We start from the raw sequence: 22,038 nt of genomic DNA on the forward strand, positions 1-22,038 counted from the left end.
GCTCAACTACCAGGCACCTCCACTTAGAACGCAGTAAATTATCATCGTGATTAAATTAACAGCGTGAGAAAGTCTTTATGGTGTCTTACCATATCACATCAACTTGAGACAGTTTAATAATCTACCAGTGAAATTTCTCCGGAAATAATTTTCCAAACACTCAGAATGTTTCTCTGACAGATTTTTCTTAAAGATCATGTGAAAGCTGGAATTTTCTTTTTCGCAGAGGAAAAAGGAAAGCTGGATTTTTTTTCTTGCACAAGAATATTACGGCTCAAAGAAGTGAATTGGGTAAAATTTACTTGAAGTAAAAACGCTGAAAAGTAGACTAAAAAACACTCGTTTAAAAGAATTCATACTCATAAAGTGCCTTGGCTAATTTTTAACCCATTAACTTGTAAATGAACTGACGGAAAGATGATAATGGAATATAGACCGGAATCTCCTTTATAACTTTTCCTCAAAATTTGATTTTATCGCTTGCTCGGTAGCCGAGATAGGAGAACTGTACCAAATTTCGGCCACCTTCTAATTTCGGCCATTTGAGTGTAATTTCGGCCATGCAAATAAATTAATTAAAATTATGTATGTAATCTTCGAATAGTCAATGAATTTATTTTGCTTATAAATATTTATTCATTTTAGGATGTATTAACACAAAGACCGTTAAATTTGAGGTATAATTTGAATTTAAATTGCGTTGTAAAAACTCAGTGTGGAAAGATTCTTACACTGAGAGAAGTCCGAAAAAGTTAAAATAACTTTCCGAAAATGTTAATTTTACCCTGCAGTATTGATCCGAAATCGGTGTAAATATTATGCTTTTAAGGTGTATTAGGGGTTAAAGTTACCCTTTTTCATGTTATTTTTACCATTAAAGAGGTGTAAAATTAACATTAAAAATGTTGATATATTTTTACACCTAAAAAGTGTTAAAGTTATGAGGAAAAAAAGTTAATCGCACCCTCTTTTTTTTCTCAGTGTACAAAAAATGTAACAGATCGATTAAGTTTCTAGCAGTTTTCTGATTTGTGGTGAAGTGCAGAAGGTTTTTCTTCGGTGTTTGTCATGAAAATTGATTAATTTTCAATAAAGATTGTTTCTGTTTATGTTAATAGTGAATCAATCTTTAAATTTCGGATGAAATTTCCCAGCTGGATCCTGTATTTCGCGTAAAAAAGTACATACTTTGTGAGCGTATCTCCGGTGAGGTAGTGTGGCCTATTCCGGCAACATCTTTTGCTTTCCTAAATTTCCTAAATGAGCATCCGAGTTTGATCGAATTCAACGGAGTTAGAGAAAAGTATCGCAGTAAGGTTCTTGCGCATATATTAATATTATCGTAATTTTATTAATTTTTTTTCAATATTATTGCTAAAATTCTTTTTCTATCATGATTCTAGATGAAACAAAGAATAAATTCTATTGATTTGGAATGGGCAAAAAATATTTCATCAGTCCAAAAACAAGCGTTAAAGTCGCACTTTATGAAAAGAATCGGGATTACCTCTCTAGAGAGCATGTTCTTGTCAAATTCTTCCATCAGAAATATTCTTTATTTAATAAATGCAAATTCTTCTATTGCGATAATTTCAGCACGCATGATGTATGATCTGAAACGAGGGAGTCAGCCATGATTATTTTATCTAAGCCTAAACTTACATACCTGAGCAGTCAACTTTCCCTCTTTAAGTCTCAGTAAATTCTTGCTTCCCTTTCAATATAAATTTCCCTAAAGAGAACAATCTTTAAGTTTCTCATTATCCCTATTTTCTTTGTTTCCTACTTAGGGGGAGGTGGGGTTACTTTGAGCTGTGGGGCTACATTGTTATACGATTTTTTCACATATTTCTAATGGAGACTGGGTTTTAATATTATGTACTTTGGAAAGACAAAATAATTGTGGATCTAAATAAAATTATTGTAAGGATCAGCTTTATTTAGAAATAGGCGAGAATGTCGTATAACAATCTAGCCCCACAGCTCAAAGTAGCCCCACCTCCCCCTACAGGTTTTCAAAGGATTTTCGCATACTCTGAATCTCATGTTCGTTCTCTGAATCTTTTCCACAAAATCACATTTAATTTCTTCTATGGCAACACTAAACTAGATAAATGGCTGACCCCTCACATTTATTATTCATTTCAAATTCGAATCTGCAACAGATACTATTACTCAACCGAATTGTATCATCTTGTGCTCGTTGAAAAGGTCTTGGAATTTCTGATAAGCTTGAAACGATTCCAATCAGTTTTGAACCGATTCCAATCGGTTATGAATCGATTAATAACCGATAACTCCGAAAATCAATTATCTTTGACTGATTTATAAATCGGTTCAAGTCGGCTGTGGACCGGTAAACGGTAAATGATGCGAAAGTACTTTTGAGGTTATAGCATCTATAAGTCACACCTGAATAAGTTTTTAAGATCGGTATTGCGAATATTATATTTTATTAATTAATTTCTATATCGATTTTTCGCTTCAAAGCTTATTCTGCTATTCGGAGTTAATTCATTGAAACATTTCTACATACGAAAAAGATCTATAGTTGGTTACTCGTAAACTAAAGAAACTAAAATCATTAAACAAAATTCAGTAATTGAAAACCAAATGACATAAAAAAATCTTTAATAAAAAATCATCATTTAAATGACTGAAAACTAAATAAACGGGGTCTCGACCAAAATCCCTAAAGCTAAAATCCCGAAGGAGTCAAAATCCCGAGAAACCAAAATCTTTATGGGGAGAATATCCCGTAAAGCCAGAACTCTGAAAGTCAAAATCCTAAAACGTCAGATTCCCGAAAGTCAAAATACCGAAGGCCTAATACCGAATTCCAAAATCCCTAAAGCCAGGAAAGCCAAGATCCCGGGAAGCTAAAATCGTAAGTCAAAATACCAAAAGCTAAATTCCCAGAAGCCAAAATCACGAACGCCAAAATCTCTAAAAGCTAAAATTCTAATAGACAAAATCCTGAACGTCAAAATCCGAAAGGAAAGTGGACTGCCTTTGAATGCGGCAGCCCTTGAATATTTCAATTTTTCTCTTATTTCCCAAAGCGAAAATTCTATTTTGTGAACTATGGTTAATACTATTAACTATTTTCTATTAACTTCGATTAAGAAAATGGAATTTTAGCTTTGGGAAATAAGAGAAAAATTGAAGCATTCAAAGGCATGGCACTTTCCCCTACCAATAATTTTCGGACATGGTTTTTATAATAATCTTCATATGCACTATATAAATCCTGAATTTATTTAAAAACAACGAATAAATTGAGGAAGTCCTATTGAAGAATACCGTCAAATAATTATTAGTAATACCAAACAAACTCTTAGTAGTAATGATTCTTATTCATTTCAGACAAATTTGATTATGCATTTATTGGAATAAGTTCATAAATTTTACAAGAAAAAACCTTTAGTACTTTTTCTGAAAATCTTGAAGAAATAGCGAAATTTGTAAAAAAAAAGTATGACTTCTTAAGAGTCTTAAATTTAGTATTTAAAAATTGAATTAAACACTGAGAAAAAAACAGTGGTGCGATTAACTTTTTTTCCTCATAACTCTAACACTTTTTGGTGTAAAAAAATATAAAAATTTTTTAATGTTAATTTTACACCTTTTTAAGGGTAAAATTAACATGAAAAAGGGTAACTGTAACCCCTAATACACCCAAAAAGCATAATATTTACACTAATTTTATTTCAATACTGCAGGGTAAAATTAACATTTCCGGAATGTCATTTTAACTTTTTCGGATTTTTTCTCAATGAAGGAAATGTTAATTTTACTCTGCAGTATTGATCCGAAATCGGTGTAAATATTATGCTTTTTAGGTGTATTAGGAGTTAAAGTTACCCTTTTTCATGTTAATTTTACACTTAAAAATGTGTAAAATTAACATTAAAAAATCTTAATATATTTTTACACCTAAAAAGTGTTAAAGTTATGAGGAAAAAAAGTTAATCGCACCCTCGTTTTTTCCTCAGTGAAATAATAAAAATTAGCGTAGAAATCTGTTTTGTTCAATAATTTTATACAATTCCCAGAAAAACATTTATCATAAAAAAATTATGAGCCATCTTCAAAATGTCGTAAACTTTTAACGTTTTAAACTGGCTTTAACAGGATATAATAAATGAGTGTAAAAATTGGTTCAATGATTTTATTTAGAATTAAATTAGGATCATTTGAACCAATAAAAATTGAGTTTAAAGTGAAATTAAACTGGAATAAATAAATCAAGTTTAAAATTAAGACGCTCTTTATTTAACAATATTACTCTATCACGTATAAAATTTACATAAAACAATCACGTGTCACGGCTAAATTAAAAGGGAACATAGAAAAGCGCATATTTGGTCTAGAGCCCGGATTATCGAGAGCTCGTCAGGCGGCGTAGCTGGTTCCTGAGGATCCCTTTGAATATGGCGGCTCCCCATTTGTCTGAAGGTAGTAATTCCCTGAGATCCTGCATCAAGAGATCAACATTAATCTTTGTTAATTTATCTCTGAAAACCGAAGAATTTCTTACCCTGAAGGACAATCTATCCCCATGAGGACAACTGGTTCACTCTTGTCAAAATCTCCAGCCTTGAATTTGTCCCAGGAGGAGCATTTGACTGAATGGAAACTCGGTCGATTTTTCTCAGTGACACTCTCAGCCCAGAATCTCCAGGATCTTCGATGGCTGCACAAATCGTTGTCCGTGAGCATTTTGTAGTTCCTCTTGGGGCATCCGGGTTGTAGGGTTTTGCCCCTATTTGGCCAGAAGTCCACATGTCCAGTGGCAAAAGGTGCTCCATAGAGCCAGGCATCTGTGTGAATGACATCCACAAAGTCAGCATCTTTGCTATTGAGAGCACCTGTAAACTTCAGCGGGAAGTAGAATCCGGGAAAGGCGGGATCGAGGGCTGTTATTCTTTTGAGTTTAGCACCCTTCTCAGACTGCTTAATCACTTCCCGTCCAATATATCCCGCCAATTGGCCCCCCATTGAGTGTCCCACAACATGGAACTTGTCCAAACGAAGACCATCCATGGCCATCTTCAAGATACAAGCAGCAAGGGCACTCGCCAGCTGAAAAGCGATTAACAAAATCCACAGAGATTAACCATGAACTGCCATGTGATCCAAAATCTCAAAGCTTACAGGTTTTAGATTTGGAAATGCGTCAATAAGATAGTTTCCATCAGCTAATTCCGCCCAGTCTAGTATCAAGATATTGTGATCATTTCGTGCTAAATAGGCATCAGCTATCACCTGGATACTCTCCACTTCCATCGATTCCAAATACCCGTGTAAATACAGCACTGCAAATGAAGATTTTTGCATAAAATAAAACTTTCCACCGCGTGGCACATTTAAAAAGGAAAAGAATCGTTATGAATATGTGACGCTGATGGGAAATACACCCAATGTCCAAGTCTTATTACTTGAGTAATTGAAGCAGAGGAAAACATGGAAAATGAACTGCTATGCATATCAATTACGAAAATTCCAAAATGTGCTGTTATTTTACTTATTGATTCATTTCATTATAATGCTCGAACTCGCTGTGGACGCTTGAGAGAAAAGTTATAATGTAATTGGCTGTTTTTTATTAAAGAGTGTTCAAGTTCAATATCGATTCATTTGGATCCATTGATAGATGGTATTATCAACGATTAAGGCGCCATACAACCACGCTTAGTGGTACTATTCCAATAAAATTTAAAAAGGAGAAATCTTTCTCCTGAACATGTTTTTTTTAGAACAAAACTGTTCTCAAGTGTGCTTCTGCATAATCGAATTTTTGCTATGGTAGTTCCTGTAATGACTGTTTGGTGGTTTAGGAACACGATGAGGACTACGGAAAATATTCGTGACAGGAACCATTAGAAAGAAAACTTGATTATTCAGAAGCACTTGAGAACAGTCACGTTGCTAAAAAAAATTTCAGGAGAAAGGTTTTCCACTTTCATTTATCATTCGAATAGCACCATATTTCCCGCATAACAGTGCTATTTCTATTAAAAATGGAAAGGGAAAACTGTTCTCCTGAACATTTTTTAAAGTACAAGACTGTTCTCAACTGCTTCTGTATTATCATCTTTCGTTATGATGGCTCCTTTCTCTACTGTTTTCCCCAGTCCTCGTCGTATTCTAAAACTACCAATTTTTTTTGGACAAAAACCGATTTTAAAGTGTCTATAATGCAGCAGTATTTGAGAACAGTCATGTACTAAAAAAAAGGTAAAGGAGAAAGACTTCCCCTATTTATTTCTCATTGGAATAGCAGCACAATACATTTTTCGAAAATAACATTAAAAATACGTTTAAAAGCAAATTATTTTGAGAACCGAGGATGAAATAAATTCTGTAAAATACTTTAAAAAAAACCACGGAATATATCTTGACTTGTAGAAGACGAACGATTTATGTAATTCATCAATAATTTATGTAAATTGTGTACAAAATAGTCGATTTTAGAGAGACGACAAACAGAGTTTATAATTCATGTGAGCAATATATACTCTTCTGAATGACATTATTGTAATTGGGCAATTTGTGTTATAAGAGATTTGAAATTGTGTAAGATTTCCCTAAAGGTCTCTACACATTGGGAGCAAAATTTTAGTCAAAAATTGCATTTTTGACAGAATTTTGACATTTCTACCTATAGCACTGCAGGCAATTTCCTTTAAAAATGCAAGTTTTGGCAAAAGTTCTTCCCAATGTGTAGAGGCCTTAAAGGAGATGTCCTTTAAGGCTCTCTTAATGTTTAAATAATATTTATTTAACCAGCTACTAAAGAAGACACGATACAGTGTCTACGGTACAGTGGAACTTTAAGTGTTTCAATTTTGGATTGAACGACCAGAACGACCTCACCCACGTTCACCGGAAAGACAAATTTTTCCTGAAATAGGAGAAAATAGGACACATCGTTACGCGCTAAGAAGTGCGGCTTTAATTTACAAATTCATGTGACAAAATGGTCATATAAACTCAAATAAACCGTAGAATTTATAGATATGGCATCAAGTTCTGATATATAGTCACAAACTTTAGATGGCAAAGTGAGGTTATGTTACATATAATCTTTAAAATCTATTCAAACATTGAATAGAACAAATTTCAAATATTATATAAATAAAAGCAAAAAGTAGATTTACCCATTTTGTCCAATTGTGAGACAAATAGGACTGTGTAATATCCAATTTTTCCACAAAAAAAGTAGATTCTAACCTAAATGTTTTAATATCTCAGTAAAAATTGGAAAATAAGACTCAGTAAATTTTATTAAATGAAAGACTGAATGGATAGATATTTAATACTTTATTCATCGTCAAATACTTCTAAACGCCAAATTTTACAAATAAGGGTAATGTTTGTTTGTAGCGTCTACCGCTGTCTTAGCGTTAGTGATCAGCCTCCAGATTAAAACGGTAGGAAAATTTCTAGTATAACCTAAAATCCTTTGAATTAATTTAAATAGATTATCTGCTTTTGAACTGGATTTTACTGCTCAAAGTACAGATAGAGAGCAGAATATATCGACGATTCCATTTCATACTATGTTATCTCAGAAAGACAACTTTTCAAGAGAGTCATTTGAAGTTGGCGATTAACTATGTTGCCCGTGTAATTTTTTTTTCGAAAAAATGAGTTATCTCGTTACCCGGACGTCGAATAGAATTGTTCAAATTGCGTAAATTTCTCAAAAATGTACCATACGATTTTTTTGCATTTTTGGATATGTTTTAGAGATTACCAAGGCGGACATTTCGTCCTTATACGAAAATACCGTTGAATGATTCCTAAAAACGATTTTTCACGGTCAAATGTTAAAAAGGCTTTAGAGAACGTATTTCTCAACCGAATGGTATCATGTTTGGGATCGTTGGAAAGGTCTTGGAATTTTCGATAAAACTAGACCGATTCCAATCGGTAGTGAGTCGGGAATTTACCGATTCATAACCGATAACTAAGTTTTGTCCGAAGATCAATAAAATAGAATTTTTAAAATTATTTTGGGGACCCGGTAAACGATGAATGATGAGGAAATACTTTTGAAGTATAGCATCTAAGTCGCGAGTTCGAGCGGTCGAGCACTTCGCACTTCGCTATCCATTTTTTTTTACATAAATTACATTTTCTAACTAATTCCAAGCACTCTGTGAATTCCTACTGCTTTGCACTTCCCTCTTCACTAAAAAATAAACAAATTTCGTGGAAGATGCTTTGAAATAATTCAGGTAGTCTAATGGAAAAATCGTTACTGTTCATTATTACAAAATTGACGTAAAAAAATAATCAAAAGGTAAGATCAACCAGACTCTTTTTTCACCAATACGAATTCCTCTTTATCTGTTCAATATCTCCAAAGTGCTTGTAAACATCCATTGAATTACCCACAATGGGAAAGTTCAACTGAAAAAAAAAATCTCACTGCATTTGTAATTTGGAAAGAATCCAGCAATTGAAATTGCATGAGAAATTTTGCAAGATTTTTTTCTTTTACATAAAAAAAAATTTCTAATCTAGAATCATGTCCTATTTTTCCAGCATGGTGCGTGTCTCGTGGAAAATTACAAAACATTGATTTTTTTTTTTAGATTTTTCCAGAGTCTCACATTGGAAAATTGTGCGGTTAAATAGTGTCCAAGCTAGGAATTACATTAGATTAAAATTAGCATAACAAAAAGACTAGGTAAACGATACAAATGGAATATTCTCAATTTGTTTAGCATTCACAGCGGGTTTTCAGGCATAAATTCTTTTGGGGAATGGTTAAAGAGGTTTTTGTGAGCACATTTGTACATAAATGTTGTCACATTCGAAAAGTGAATTGAGAGATTTTTGCGAGGTATTTCATAAGATTTCTTTTCCTTTCATTTGCGATAATAAAAAATTTCTTTTTTAATGAAGTTTTTTTTTTAAGTAAATGCATGATCCCTTCACTCTCACCTGTAGGTCTGTTTGTGTCGAATTTGGGATGTTTGAGCACTGTTGCTGTGTCATTGAGCTCGTAAACTTTGTTGTCAGCAAAACTTGGTCCATAAAAGAAGAACATTTTCGTTTTCTCCAACTTGGCATTACTCGGTCTGAGACCCAGCCAGAGCCCTTGAATTAGAAAATTAAATCAAGGAGAAATCAAACATTAATCCCACTACACACTTGGAATGAATATGGACATATTTTTTATGAAGATGCAGGACTGAAGACACTCACATGGGAATTTTGATTTTTTTAAATATAAACAATATACATAGAATAATTATTTTAAATAATAAGAAAGTCATTAAAAAAGAATAATACACATGAGATTAATTGATTTTTTAGAAAATTCTATCGAGTTTAGTAAGGGAGACTGGGGCAAAAAGTCACAAATTGAAAATTTGAAAATTTAATATCTTCCAAGATAAAAGAGCGGAGATAAGATAGCGGCTTAAATTTTTTTTCCATAGATGGCCTCCATAGACCTTCTTCAAAGTCGTAAGTTTCTTAGAATTCGAGCAAGCAATTCAAAAAATAAAAAAATATTGAAATTTTTAGTCCTATTTTTGAAATGTTTTCCTTACAATAGATATCAATTTTGATCTCCTTTTTTTACAGAATTGATGCACTGGTAAATATTTCCTAAATGATTTAAAGTCTTTGAATATGAAACCACTATCTATTTTAGAATTTTACAAAGATTCTTTTCTCCAGAAATCCTTTTATTAAAAATGACCACTTGGGGTAAAAAGTAACAAAGACCGAAGCAATTTCTGATGTCTCACGGCGAGAAGAAACGTCATTTTCGCGTCTTGTCGCTTTTTGTTTGCATTGATCAAACGATTAGCAGTCTCTTGTGTGTGTTTTTTTTCTAAAATAGTTCGAAAAGCACTTTCTCATTCAGATATAGAAAACTATGTTCTAAAAAGGTGTAGTGGAATAAATTTCCTATGAAAATATGTCACCTAGCTATTTTTTTTTAAATTCATGAAAGCCTGTAATAAAGGAAATCAAAATGTGATAATATCCCATACCTGGTACTATTTGCCCCAGCATTTTTGAGAATGATCACATAATTGCCTTTTACAGAACAGCTCAATAAATATATTTCCTTACAAAATAGAGGAAAATGATTTTTACAAAGTTGTAGAGCAGTAAATTTCCTATAAAACTGCACTAATTAGAAATTTCTGGGGCGCTGAGGTAGCTTGTGAAAAAATAAAATATCCCTTTTGTGACTTTTTGCCCCAGTATCCCCTATACCAAATTTTATGATAAATAAATCAGAAGAAGAATTACATTTTATGTAACTCGAAGACTTGGAAGTGCAAGGATTTGAATATGGACTTATTCAACATATTTTACTGCCAAATGAAGAACTAAGGACATTGAAAGAAAACATATACTCTGAAAAAAGAAGTTTTGTAGTCGACAAATAGATCTTGTTAACATTTTGTCAAAAGCATAGTTTACCAATTTAACAAAACTCTTTCACACACTTTATATAGAAAAACATCCTATTGACAAACTTTTCTTGTTAATTTGACAAAACATTGTTTTCAGGGTATGATAAATCTTAGTTCTTATAATTTTGCAGCATGTTTATAAGGGAAAAGATTTCCTAAAATTGTTCCTGATTGTTTTGAATTTCTACTCTAAAAAAATGTTTTTGTTTTTCAAATTAATGAAAAAAAGTTTGTCAAAAGGATTCTTCAGGAGAATCAGCAAAATCGGAAAGTCTTACTCAATTTGGGGTTTAGTTATAAATTAGAGAGTTTTTTTTCAATAAAACTTTTTTATAAGGAAACTAATTCGTGGTTCGGGTCAGTTTAAGGTCTCTCAGGTGACTTTCAATTTTTATGTCACCTAAAAAGAGTTCCTGAAAAACATAGACATAGACATAAACATTTATGTCAAGTAATGTTTTTTTTCTTTTTTAATTATTCAACATTTGTGTACAGAGTCGTTAAAGCATATTGACATAATGAATTTTATAACTATAAACAACGCAACAGTGATTTTGTCCCTGGGTTCTTATGCTAGTTTTTCTATTGCTTGAGTCAAATTGCTCAAATGATTTGCGAAAATGCTTATTACTGGGATTTCACTTCAAAAACGGTAAAAACGAAAAGATAAACCATTTTTGGCGTTTTTTAGTACTTAAGTGCTGACAATTTTCAGTTCTCAAGAATAGACAAAGTTCTTAATATTGACACCTGGGGAGCTGTAGTCTCACATATCTCAGAAAACATGTAAAACACGACGTTTTTTTTAAGCAAATTTAATAAAAGATAACTTTTAAACTAAAATTGTCCTCAAAAATCTATTTTTTGGATTTGATAAAGAGATTTGTTAGCTATACAGGGAGTTCCGCTTTGAAAGAAATTCTCGGGACCGAAAAAAAGCCCGCGAATTCACTCAAGTGGCACAGAAAAATTGCATACCTACAGGAGAGGTCTTTGGAATAAGTTACGGAAACGCCGTGATGTATGCAAAACATTTTCGGCGAAAAATTTTTCAGCCTATTTTCAGTGCCAATGGTTCATAATGGCTCCGGCACACCTTTTAGATCGGGAAAATTCCATGAAATCAAAATTATCATTCCTTTCTTTCTCACACGTTTTCCATATGTCTGACTTACTCTTTTGTACTCCAAATTTGATTGAACTAAATTTAAATTGGTCTGATGTTTGAATGAAGAGGAAGAGTTCGAAAAAGTGGGATAGACATATTCAAAACGTGTGGTATGTGAATTTCAACTTCATGTAATTTTCCTGATCTAAAAGGTGTGCCGGAGCTGCCGGAGCCATAAGAAATATATTTTAAATTTACCCCGTGAAAAAATTGCATACATTTAGGGGCACTTCGAAAATTATTTTGTAAATGAGCTCCCAATAGTAGGCAATTCATATCAAATTCTTTCAATCCGTTTTCCCTTAACCCGGAACTCCTTGTATTTCGTCAATTTCGTCAACCAAAACTAAATTAAATCAAAATGATAAGCATTTTCGTAAATCATTTGATCAAAGCAATAGAAAAAATAGCGTAAGAACACATGGACAAAGCAAGTTCAAAATTTTTGCATACTATTAGGGGAAGGCTTTCAGTTTTCGCACATACTCTGGCTTCGAACACTTTATTTTCCCTCATGCTTCTTTAATGGATGCGTTCAGTAATAACTTTTCGAAGAGACAAAGCCAAGCCAAACATATTCGAAAATCTACCCGAAGCTTAAAGTGCAAGTTCATATACTGGCCGCTTGAGCGCTGATTGTTCTGTTACTTCGAATTTCAATCTTCTTGACACTTAAATTGTCAATAATTTCAAGAACAGTGTGTAAACGTTTCTACAAAAAGTGGATTTTTAGGATGACAGAACGTTTGAATTGCAATTTTTTTAAGATACTTCCTCTATCCCGAAATAAATCGTACATTCTTTCATATAAAATGTACTTTTTATGAACTTGCTCATTTTTGTGTAACTCGTCGGTTTGTTTAAATGTTCGAACTTCCAACGGGTTTTTCGGTAAGTTCTCTCTGATATACCTTCCAATCGGTACAGGAAAAACCTCATCCGGAGAGAGTTCTCAAACCGGGAAGGTTATTACTGAACGAAAGGAATGGGTCTGACCTATTTTTTCTTCAGAAAATGTGTTTCATTAAGGTCATATTTATTAAAAGAATATGGAATATGGAATTTGTCCGAAACCAAAGTGTGTACGAAACCTGAAAGCTTTCCCTTAGTAACCAGCTCAATCATGAGAAGTTGTTCAGGGGTCTTATTAAACAAAAGTGGTTTAATTAAAACTTTTAGGAGTTACCACTATTGCATATTTTTTAATTATTGCGTCCACCGCAATCATAAGCTTTATACACAGAAAAAAATATTTTGTAAAATTGTTCGTAAATGTTTGTGAAATCCTATGGAGGACTTACGAAATTTCGTAAACACACAAAAAAATGTTCGTAAAATTTTGTGATTTGTTCGTGTTTGTTAGTAAATTTTTGATTGTCTGGCATAAATTTACGAACAAATGACAAAATTTTACGAACATTTTTCTGTGTGTTTATGAGTATTTACGAACAAATGTTTGTAAAAGTACAAAAAATGTTCGTCAAATGATCATTTTACGAACAATGTTTGTGAAAGAAGTACAACATTTTACGAACTTGTTTGTGGATTATACGATTCACGAGCATTTCGTAAGTCCTCCATAGGATTTCACAAACATTTACGAACAATTTTACAAAATATTTTTTTCTGTGTAGGGTAAAGTGGTACAAGTTGGACAGTGGTACAAGTTGGGCAATGGTACAATTTGGACAGGGCTTTTTGTCTTGATAAATTTAGTACTTCATTTTTATTTATATATTTTTAATGCTTTAGTTTTATAATTTGGTTCCTTGTGCTTAAAAACAAATTTTGTACTGTATTTATTAAGAAAAAAGCCATGTCCAACTTGTACCGGAGAATTGTCCAACTTGTAACACTAATTCCAAATTATATCACTTTACCCTAGTCATCCTCCAGAGCAAAATGCTGATGAAGCTAGACAGAATGCAACACCTTTTAGGCAATCTAAATTGTAAATTGCGGGAAAACTCTTTTCAATATGTCCATATTTATGTGAAATATGTAGGGGGTTTAAATGAAATTGTAAACTCGGTGTTAAATGATGTAATACGCGTTCACTCAATCAACCGTCAATTAATTGGAATCAATTGGCGCAATTCACACAATATTTTCTTTTTTAATTCAGATTTCAATACCAACACTTACTTGAAGTGTTTTTGACTTTCTTCATGATTTTTCGGGGGCACTTTAGTAAAAGTTATTTAACTCTTGAATTTGTTCTTGAACTTAGATCTTAAGCACTTCTTGCATTATCGCAAGTCATTCACTGTTCGTTTGATTGAATTTGTAATAGAGTGGAACACTACCAACTAGCACTGTTGCGCCTCATGCAAATATCACAGAATTTATAGTTAAAAGAATTGTGTACTCGGGGTATGACGTATCTCTCTGGGTAATTATTTGTGCGTCAGACCGGACTTCTTACTATTCCCACTAGTATCACAACACTAAAATCGTCGAAGGCAAAGCACCAAGTTGAGAGTCTCTCTACACACTCTAAAGTGTCCCCCTTAGCACCTTCCCGCGCTAGTGACCTCCACACAATTCAGCATTTATATCTTCTCAACTTGATTATCTTTTGGGCACTCTTTCGCGCGCACATGTTCCCTTTGGCTCCCAAGAAAAGAATATTGTCTTCACTGAATCAGTTCATTCACTGCTCCCACAGAATTTATACTTGAGAACTACAGCTTGAGGCACAAGAATTTCTCTCCACTAAAAACAAAAAAAAAGAAGAAAACTCGTAAAGCATCTACCGTTCGAAAAGAACCTCAACCGACTAAAGCGAACGATACTGAACCACTTCAATTTATATATCGGGTGAATTGTGTAATTTTCGGAGAGTATCCTCCAATATCGCGAGGTGGGAAAAGAACAGCCCATATAAATAGAACAAACAATTGAACTAAGTTCTTCTACACCACTCAATGTGCCCCTTCCCCACTTCTGAATTTGTGGCGCGACTGAAGAACCTTCCACATGCAATATTATTGAGTAAAAAAAAAAGAAAGCTAGAGGGTGGTTTAAAGAAAAAACAAAACGAAGTTTTCCAATGCAATATTGACATCGTCGAAGGGGGAAAAGAATTTAGCACAGTTAAGTCACATGGCTTTCCTCAAGAGCCTCAATTTCCCATGACCTGAGAAAGTGATGTGCCAGTCGCAGCAAGGGCGAAAGTGAAAGGCTTCGCGAAAGGCTCGAACAGGCGACAATCGCCAAATTTTTGTTACATATCTTCAAGTAGACTTGTTAAAAAAAAAAAACAAACAAAACGAAAGAATTGTGAATCATATCACTGGAAGGTGATTAAAGTTGATAAGGCACAAAACACTCGTGCAAGCAATTTGATTATATGAATTATATGACGATTAAATTGAGTTAGAGAGCAAAGTTGGGGCAATGCTAGAAAAGGTAATTCAATCTTCTATCGATTTAACCGTCAATACAAATCAGATGTTCAGAGGCTTTGGAGATAATATAAAGAGAAACAGTGAAAATTATTTCTGTATTTTATTTTAAAAAAAAATTTAAGAATACTAGAAAGACTTTTGAGATAACTGCGGGAAGGCTTTGAAGCTTCGCACATAGTCTGCCTTTGAACCTATGGCAATATTATTTCAATATCTAGTCATACAATTCCTGAAAAAATTACGCCAGTTTCATTAAAGGAATATTGTAAAATAGGGTAAAGTGATATAAGTTGGACATAGTGTTAAAAGTTGGACAATTCGCCTGTACAAGTTGGACATGGCTTTTTTCTTGATAAATACAGTACAAAATTTGTTTTTAAGCACAAGGAACCAATTTATAAAACTAAAGCATTAAAAAAATATTTATTTATTTATTTTTTATTTATTTATTTATTTATTGAAATACGCTCGAGTTCCTTTACAATATACCGCCCCACACGGCGGTATATTGTATATACAATTGTATGTACAAAAAAAATACAAAATATACAAAAAAAAATAAAGTACTAAATTTATCAAGAAAAAAGCCCTTTCCAACTTGTATCACTTTACCCTATGTTGTGTTCGAAGCCAGAGTATGTGCGAAGCCTGAAAACTTGCCCCTGAACCAGAAAACTTATAAATAAATAAGATAAAATTAATACTCAAAGGGCCATTTGAACTAGGATTTTTTTATTCGAAATCTCTCTTTCTCGAAAATCCCCCATTGAACCCACTGAACCTTACCCCAGTTATAGGGGAAAGCGCGCTACTTTCTGACGATTTAAGCTTCGCACAATTCAATTTTTTCAATGTATTGTGTTATAAATGAGTTTAGCCAATTATAATATTATATTTTAATAGCTAGTCCAATGCCTCAAACTTTCAGTAAAATGCTTTAGGTGAAATCCATAAGGAACATAGAGAAAAACTTGAATTGTCCGAAGCTTGAATCGTCCGAAGCTAGCACGCTTTCCCCCAGTTGCCTACCTTGCGGCGTACAAAATTTCCAAAAAGCCTCAGACTTGAATTATTTTCGATCACAGAGATTTGCACAGGGACCACATAATATTGAGTAGATCTCGTAGATTTTTCATATAGGGGAAAGTGCGATACCTTCGGACGATTTATGGTTTGCACAAATAATTCTTTTCAATGTGTTATAAATGAATTTGGCTCATTATAATATTATATTTTAATAGCTAGTTCAATGCTTCAAATTTTCAGAAAAGAGCTATGGTTGAAATCTATAAGGAACATAGAGAATAAATGAATTGTTCGAAACTTCGAATAAATGAATTGTTTGAATCGTCCGAAGGTAGCGCGCTTTCCCCTAAAATGTGAAAGCGACGACGAATCATAAGGAAGTAGTGCTCACTTTCACTCCAAAGCCAAGCTAAACCTATTCGGAAAGCTACCGAAAGCTTAAAGTGGAAGTTTACGTACTCGCCGCTCGAGCTCTGATTGTTCTGCTATTTCGAATTTCGGTCTTCTTGACACTTCAATTGTCAATAATTTCAAGAACAGTGTGTAAACGTTTCTACAAAAAGTGTATTTTTGTGTAATTTTGTGGAATTTCAGGATGGCAGAACTTTTGAATTGCAATTTCATTAAAATAAACGTCCTTTTCATGAACTTGCTCACTTTTGTATCGTCGGTTTAAACGTTCGAACTTCCAACGGGGTTTTCGGTAAGTTCTCTCTGATAAACCTTCGAATTCGAATCAGTATAGAAAAAACTCAACCGGAGAGAGCTGTTAAATCGGGAAGGTTTATTACTGAACGAGAGGATTATTCCCACAATTGCTTCATTGACAGCTAGAATTTAAAAAATTCGAAGATCGATTTTGAAAATAATTTATGAAAATAATTTTCGAAATTCCCCTAAGTGTATGAAATTTCTTTTACGCTGTAAAATAGAAATGTACGTCCCATTAACCGTTATCGTTAAAATTTAGTAGTTCATTTTTATTTGTATATTTTTAATGCTTTAGTTTTATAATTTGGTTGCTTGTGCTTAAAAACAAATTTTGTACTGTATTTATCAAGAAAAAAGCCATGCCAAACTTGTACCGGCGAATTGTCCAACTTTTAACACTATGGACAACATGTATCACTTTACCCTAATGTGAAGAAGAGTAGTTCTGAATCTATTTTATTCTCGATCATTTTATTGTTATTGTGATAAAAATTTAAGTTAGGGTTCTTTTTAATTTAACAATCGTGTTACACTTAAGCAAACTTCTGAAACATTTAACAAACTTTTTGTCAAGGAATCCTTAATTTTATGGGACAGAGTCACTTATTAACGGTCAAAAAAGGTCAATGTCATGGTCGATAATTAAATACCATAAACTTAATTGGTGCTACTAAGCTTTTTTCGTTTTAGCTTCCGTATTTGTAATTTTTCTTCAGCTCTTTGTAGTTTCTTTTTTGTTGTAATTAGTGACCTTGTTGTTTTAGTATAAAATAAATTTATTCACTATATTTCATATGTCTTTACAAGATATAAAATATTTATTGTTCGAAAAGAAATTTTATTTGCTATTATTTTTAGAAAAAAATTACTTGAAAAAAAATTTTAAAAAATGTTCTAACCGTTTTACAAAACGGGGCATAGTCAGCGATGGTCAGCAATGTATGCAGGTACACTGAAGAAATATTTTGCAAAATTTTTTGTAAATGTTTGTGATTTTCAATGGGAACTTACGGAAAGCTCGTAAATCGTATAATCCACAGAAAAGCTCATAAAAGTTTGTAATTTTTCACAAATATTGTTCGTAACATGAGGACATGGCGAGCATTTTTTGTTCTTTTACAAAGATTTGGTCGTACATTTTTGTTAGCCTGCTAAAAATTCACAACCAAAATGACAAATTTTGCGAACATTTTATATGATTTACTAACATTTATGAGCAAATGTTTGTACAACAACAAAAAAAATCTTGTAAAATGCTCATGTTACGAACAATATTTGCGACAAAAGTACAAATGTTTAGAAACTTTTTAGTGAGTTATACGATTTACAAGCAATTTGTTAGTCCCCAATGGGAATTCACAAACATTTACGAACAATTTTATGAAAATTATTTTGTGTAAAGGGGTAAATGCGGTACCTTTGCATAAAGACACCTTTGGAATACGATTTTCCTAATTCTTAAATTCTTAAACCTTATTTAACCCATTCCTTACCATGGTATTATACATCATACGCAAATTGAGTGATTTTAGATGATTTATTCCTGGGCAACTAATACACGAATTGCTGTCGGGAATGGATTTTTAGTAACTTTAGTTCTTCAATTACTTGAGAAAAATAGTCCGACGAGATAAAAATGCATTTTGTTATTGTTTTCTTGCTTCGCGGATGGTCATACAAAATTTTTGCTCAAAATGGCGGACGGAAAATTCGACATTCCGTCGAATTTATTAAAATTGGCCTCTTTCCTGTTTCCTAATTTGAATTCTGGTTGCCAATTTGTTTTCTTGGATAGTTATTCTATCTAAATCAATAGAGTTTGTAATGAATTAATGCACAGAATTTAAATTCAGTGACCGTTGAGACGTGTGTTTGAGGGCGAATCCCCGCGCTCCCATAATAGATAATTTTTTTTTTCTTTACGAAAAATTCATCTATTAATCTGTAGAAAACTAATCATAAAATATGAACATTCTATCTCAAGTATTTCTGGTACATTGACTGAATGGGTTAAAATGCATCCTTATCCAAAGGTTCTCCTTCATTCTGGGTTTTGTTGTTTCTTATATAGAGTAGGATTTCAAGTCGGCGGCAGACGCAAAGAAGCTTACTTGCTCATATTGTAAATTTCATTCGATAATCATAATCATACTTGAACAATGTCAACAAACTTTTTAGAATTTAGTCGATAACTCTCACCGTTTGGCTTTTAATGTCCAACGCACAATAACTTTTGTTTAGTAAACATGTTTTTCACATTTCAATGAGAGTGAGTGAGATCTAGGTCTAGTCATCTCTCTCTATCTCATAGGAAATTTTGAAAACATGTTTATAAACAAAAGTTATTGTGCGTTGGGCATTATGCCCAACACACAATAACGTTTGTTTTGTAAACATGTTTTTGACTTTTCAATGAGAGTTAGTGAGATCTAGATCTAGTCATCTCGCTCACTCTCATGGGGAATTTTGAAAACATTTTACAAACAAAAATTACTGTTGAAAAATATGTTTTCAAAATTTCCTATGAGAGAAAACGAGATAACTAGATTTCTGTTTCATTCACTCTCATTGAAATGCCAAAAACATGTTTACAAAACAAAAGTTATTGTGCGTTGGGCATAATACTGCAATAAACAAACGGAAAAATGATCAAATACCAGGATTTTCCTTGCTAAAATATAATCACCGCAGTGCAATATTCACGAAGCATAACAGAAATGTAGATAAACATTAAATTGATTGATTTCAATACTTATGTTCCAACGAATTTAATTAAGCGAGTTGCATTAGTAAGATCTAGGTGAAAATTTGCATTAAAATTTCGCTCTACATCGATATTAAATACCCTCCAAAATATAGGCAGAATTCTATTTAAAATGAGAAATGCCTTTGCCAGTCTTATCAGGGATCAAGCCGGAGAACTTTGGACCTTTTTCTGCTCAACTGTTAATCTCTCCATTGAAGCTGGATAATCCCGCAAATACACACAAAAATCTCTGCTAATCAACTAATTTTTACAGACGCTTCTTGAGACAAAAAATAAAAAAAAAATCTTTGATATCTTACATAAAATCAGGAAGATAAGCTTTCCGGTCATGCTTCTCACTAAATTCACCACAAAAAATTTTATCATTCTGAGTGGGATGATTGGGCTTTTATATGGCAACATTTAGTTCAATAATTCAATTAAATGAAATCATATAGTTGTGGACTTTTGATAGGTCTCGTGTTGTGCATTTCAAGGCTCTGTGCACTTTTATTTCCCCAGTGCAATTGCCAGGTAAATTGACGGTGATTGAGCAACATGAGAGACACTCACCCACGATTAGGGCAGCAAGTGCCAGGAATCCCAACAGCTTCTTCATGGCTGACTGTCCTGCCTTAAATCACTTTATTGATTCCACCAAGTGAGATGCGCTCTAGAAAGCACAGCTAAAACAAAAATACACAGTTGAACAGCACAAGACAGAAATACTTCGTTGGGTGATCGTACCTCGAAGCAACTGATAGCATTGTCAGTTAGACTTAACACTCAAACCTCACTCCCAAGCTCTTGGATCTATTTTATTGCTCGCACTCAGAGAGAAAGCTATATTGCCTCCTAAAACCTTAAAAGATCATATTTTTTTACAAATTTTGTGAATATGAAGATCAAGATTACTTCACTGAGAGACTGGTGTAGTGTACGGTGAATATTAGAACTCTAGTTAATGTTGAATTCCAAACTAATTTGGAAAAATGGACTTTGATCATATATAGCTCTGTTCTGCATATAGATATTTTTCATTCTTTCGCAATCAAAATTCGATTGAACCAAATTTTATTTGGTGTGATGTTTAAAAGAAGAAGAAGAGTCCAAAAGACTGAGATAGACTTATGTAAAATGTTTGAGAAAGTAAAAGATGTGAATTTCGGTTTCATGAAATTTTATCGATCTAAAAGGTGTGCCGAAGGTAGTAACTATTTATTTTAAAGTAGGAGAAGGCTTTCAGGCTTCGCACACACTCTACTATAGAACAATTCATGTTTTTTTTCCCATATTATTTTAATGTGGCAAATTTATGGCAGTATATTTTAATAGAGCCAGTCTTAAATCACAAAATTCCCTAAAAAAATTAGGTCAGATGCATTAAAGGATTTAGGAAAAATATGAAGTGTTCGAAAGCAGAGTAAGTATGTGCGATGCCTGAAAGCCTTTCCTTACTTCAAGGAATGTTTAATTGATTTTTACTCAAATTTTAAGAAAGTTGTTAGTATTCTAAATTAGTTTAGATTAAATCAAAATTAAAATTTAAGATATTTGAAATAGTCTATTAAAAATTAAATGTATCATCTAAATAAAGGAAATTCAAAATCTAAATTTAGATAGAAATTTTCAAGCATACAAGTGTAAAAAAAATAATTTAGCCAGATGAAATTTAAATTGATTAAATGTCGTTAGATTAAAATGCATTTAGTAAGTCAAAATTTAAATTTCCTCGGAAAAACTAATAATTTACCAACAAAAAAATTATTTTGAAGAAATCTAAATCCTAAATCCTGCATACTTCTTAGATCAGGAAAATTTCGCGAAATCAAAATTCACATCCATTTTTATCTCTATAAAAAAGGATAAAAAAGGATGTGAATTTTGATTTCGCGAAATTTTCCTGGTCTAAGAAGTATGCAGGAGCCATTTATTGACCAATTTAGATATTTTCTTACAAAACAAAATAATTTTTTTGCTGTCCATTATTGGTTTTTCCAACGAAATTTAAATTTTGACCAAATTTGACTTACCGAATGCGAATTAATCTGACGACATTTAATCAATTTAAATTTTACCTGGCGAAATTAAATTTTTCACTCTTGAATTCTTGTAAATTTCTGACGAAATTCAAATTTTGAGTGTCCGAATTTTCTTTATTTAGATGATATTTAATTTTCGATAGACTAATTTAAATATCTTATGGCGCTGGCACATCTTTTCAATAGAGTGAAATTCAATCGATTGAAATTTTACCTCATATTCTTTCAAACTAAAATAAGATATGTTTATCTCTTTTTGTCAAATGAAAATTGAAATTTCAATTTAATTTTCAATTTCAAAATCAATTTTCATTTAACAGAAAGGGACAGCTGTATCTGATTTAAGTTTGAAAAGTAAGAGGTGAAATTTCAATCGATTGAATTTTAGTCAATTGAAAAGGTGTGCCAGCGCCATTATATTTTAATTTTGATCTACAGAATGATTTATTCTTTTAATTTAATTTTTTACTCAGTGAATCTA

General features: G+C 32.6%; 1 protein-coding gene across 2 annotated transcripts; it reads right to left on the reverse strand.

The window, feature by feature from the left end:
• Positions 1–4,252: 4,252 nt before the first annotated feature.
• Positions 4,253–20,288, reverse strand: LOC129806274 (lipase member I). Of its 2 annotated transcripts, none has more exons than XM_055854744.1 (5): positions 20,089–20,288; positions 8,959–9,114; positions 5,158–5,318; positions 4,541–5,085; positions 4,253–4,477 (listed from the first exon to the last, which is right to left on the reverse strand). In XM_055854744.1, the coding sequence occupies exons 1-5, from the start codon at positions 20,132–20,134 to the stop codon at positions 4,396–4,398; spliced, it is 990 nt and encodes a 329-aa protein (XP_055710719.1). In that variant the 5' UTR covers positions 20,135–20,288; the 3' UTR covers positions 4,253–4,395. The 2 variants fall into 2 exon arrangements, with proteins under 2 accessions (XP_055710719.1, XP_055710721.1); XM_055854746.1 differs by lacking the exon at positions 20,089–20,288 and adding an exon at positions 13,768–14,783.
• Positions 20,289–22,038: the final 1,750 nt, after the last annotated feature.

This window comes from Phlebotomus papatasi, chromosome 3 (assembly GCF_024763615.1).
Source record: "Phlebotomus papatasi isolate M1 chromosome 3, Ppap_2.1, whole genome shotgun sequence".
In the NCBI taxonomy this organism is placed as follows: domain Eukaryota; kingdom Metazoa; phylum Arthropoda; class Insecta; order Diptera; family Psychodidae; genus Phlebotomus; species Phlebotomus papatasi.

What these genes read in the sequence shown, in the direction of transcription:
- LOC129806274 (XM_055854744.1), bottom strand. Translation starts at nt 20,134, where the DNA reads ATGAAGAAGCTGTTGGGATTCCTGGCACTTGCTGCCCTAATCGTGG. An exon ending in CGACACAAACAGACCTACAG is followed by an intron (nt 5,319 to 8,958) that starts GTGAGAGTGAAG and finishes CTTCATTTGCAG; the next exon opens with TGCTGTATTTACACGGGTAT. An exon ending in GGGATAGATTGTCCTTCAGG is followed by an intron (nt 4,478 to 4,540) that starts GTAAGAAATTCT and finishes CTCTTGATGCAG; the next exon opens with GATCTCAGGGAATTACTACC.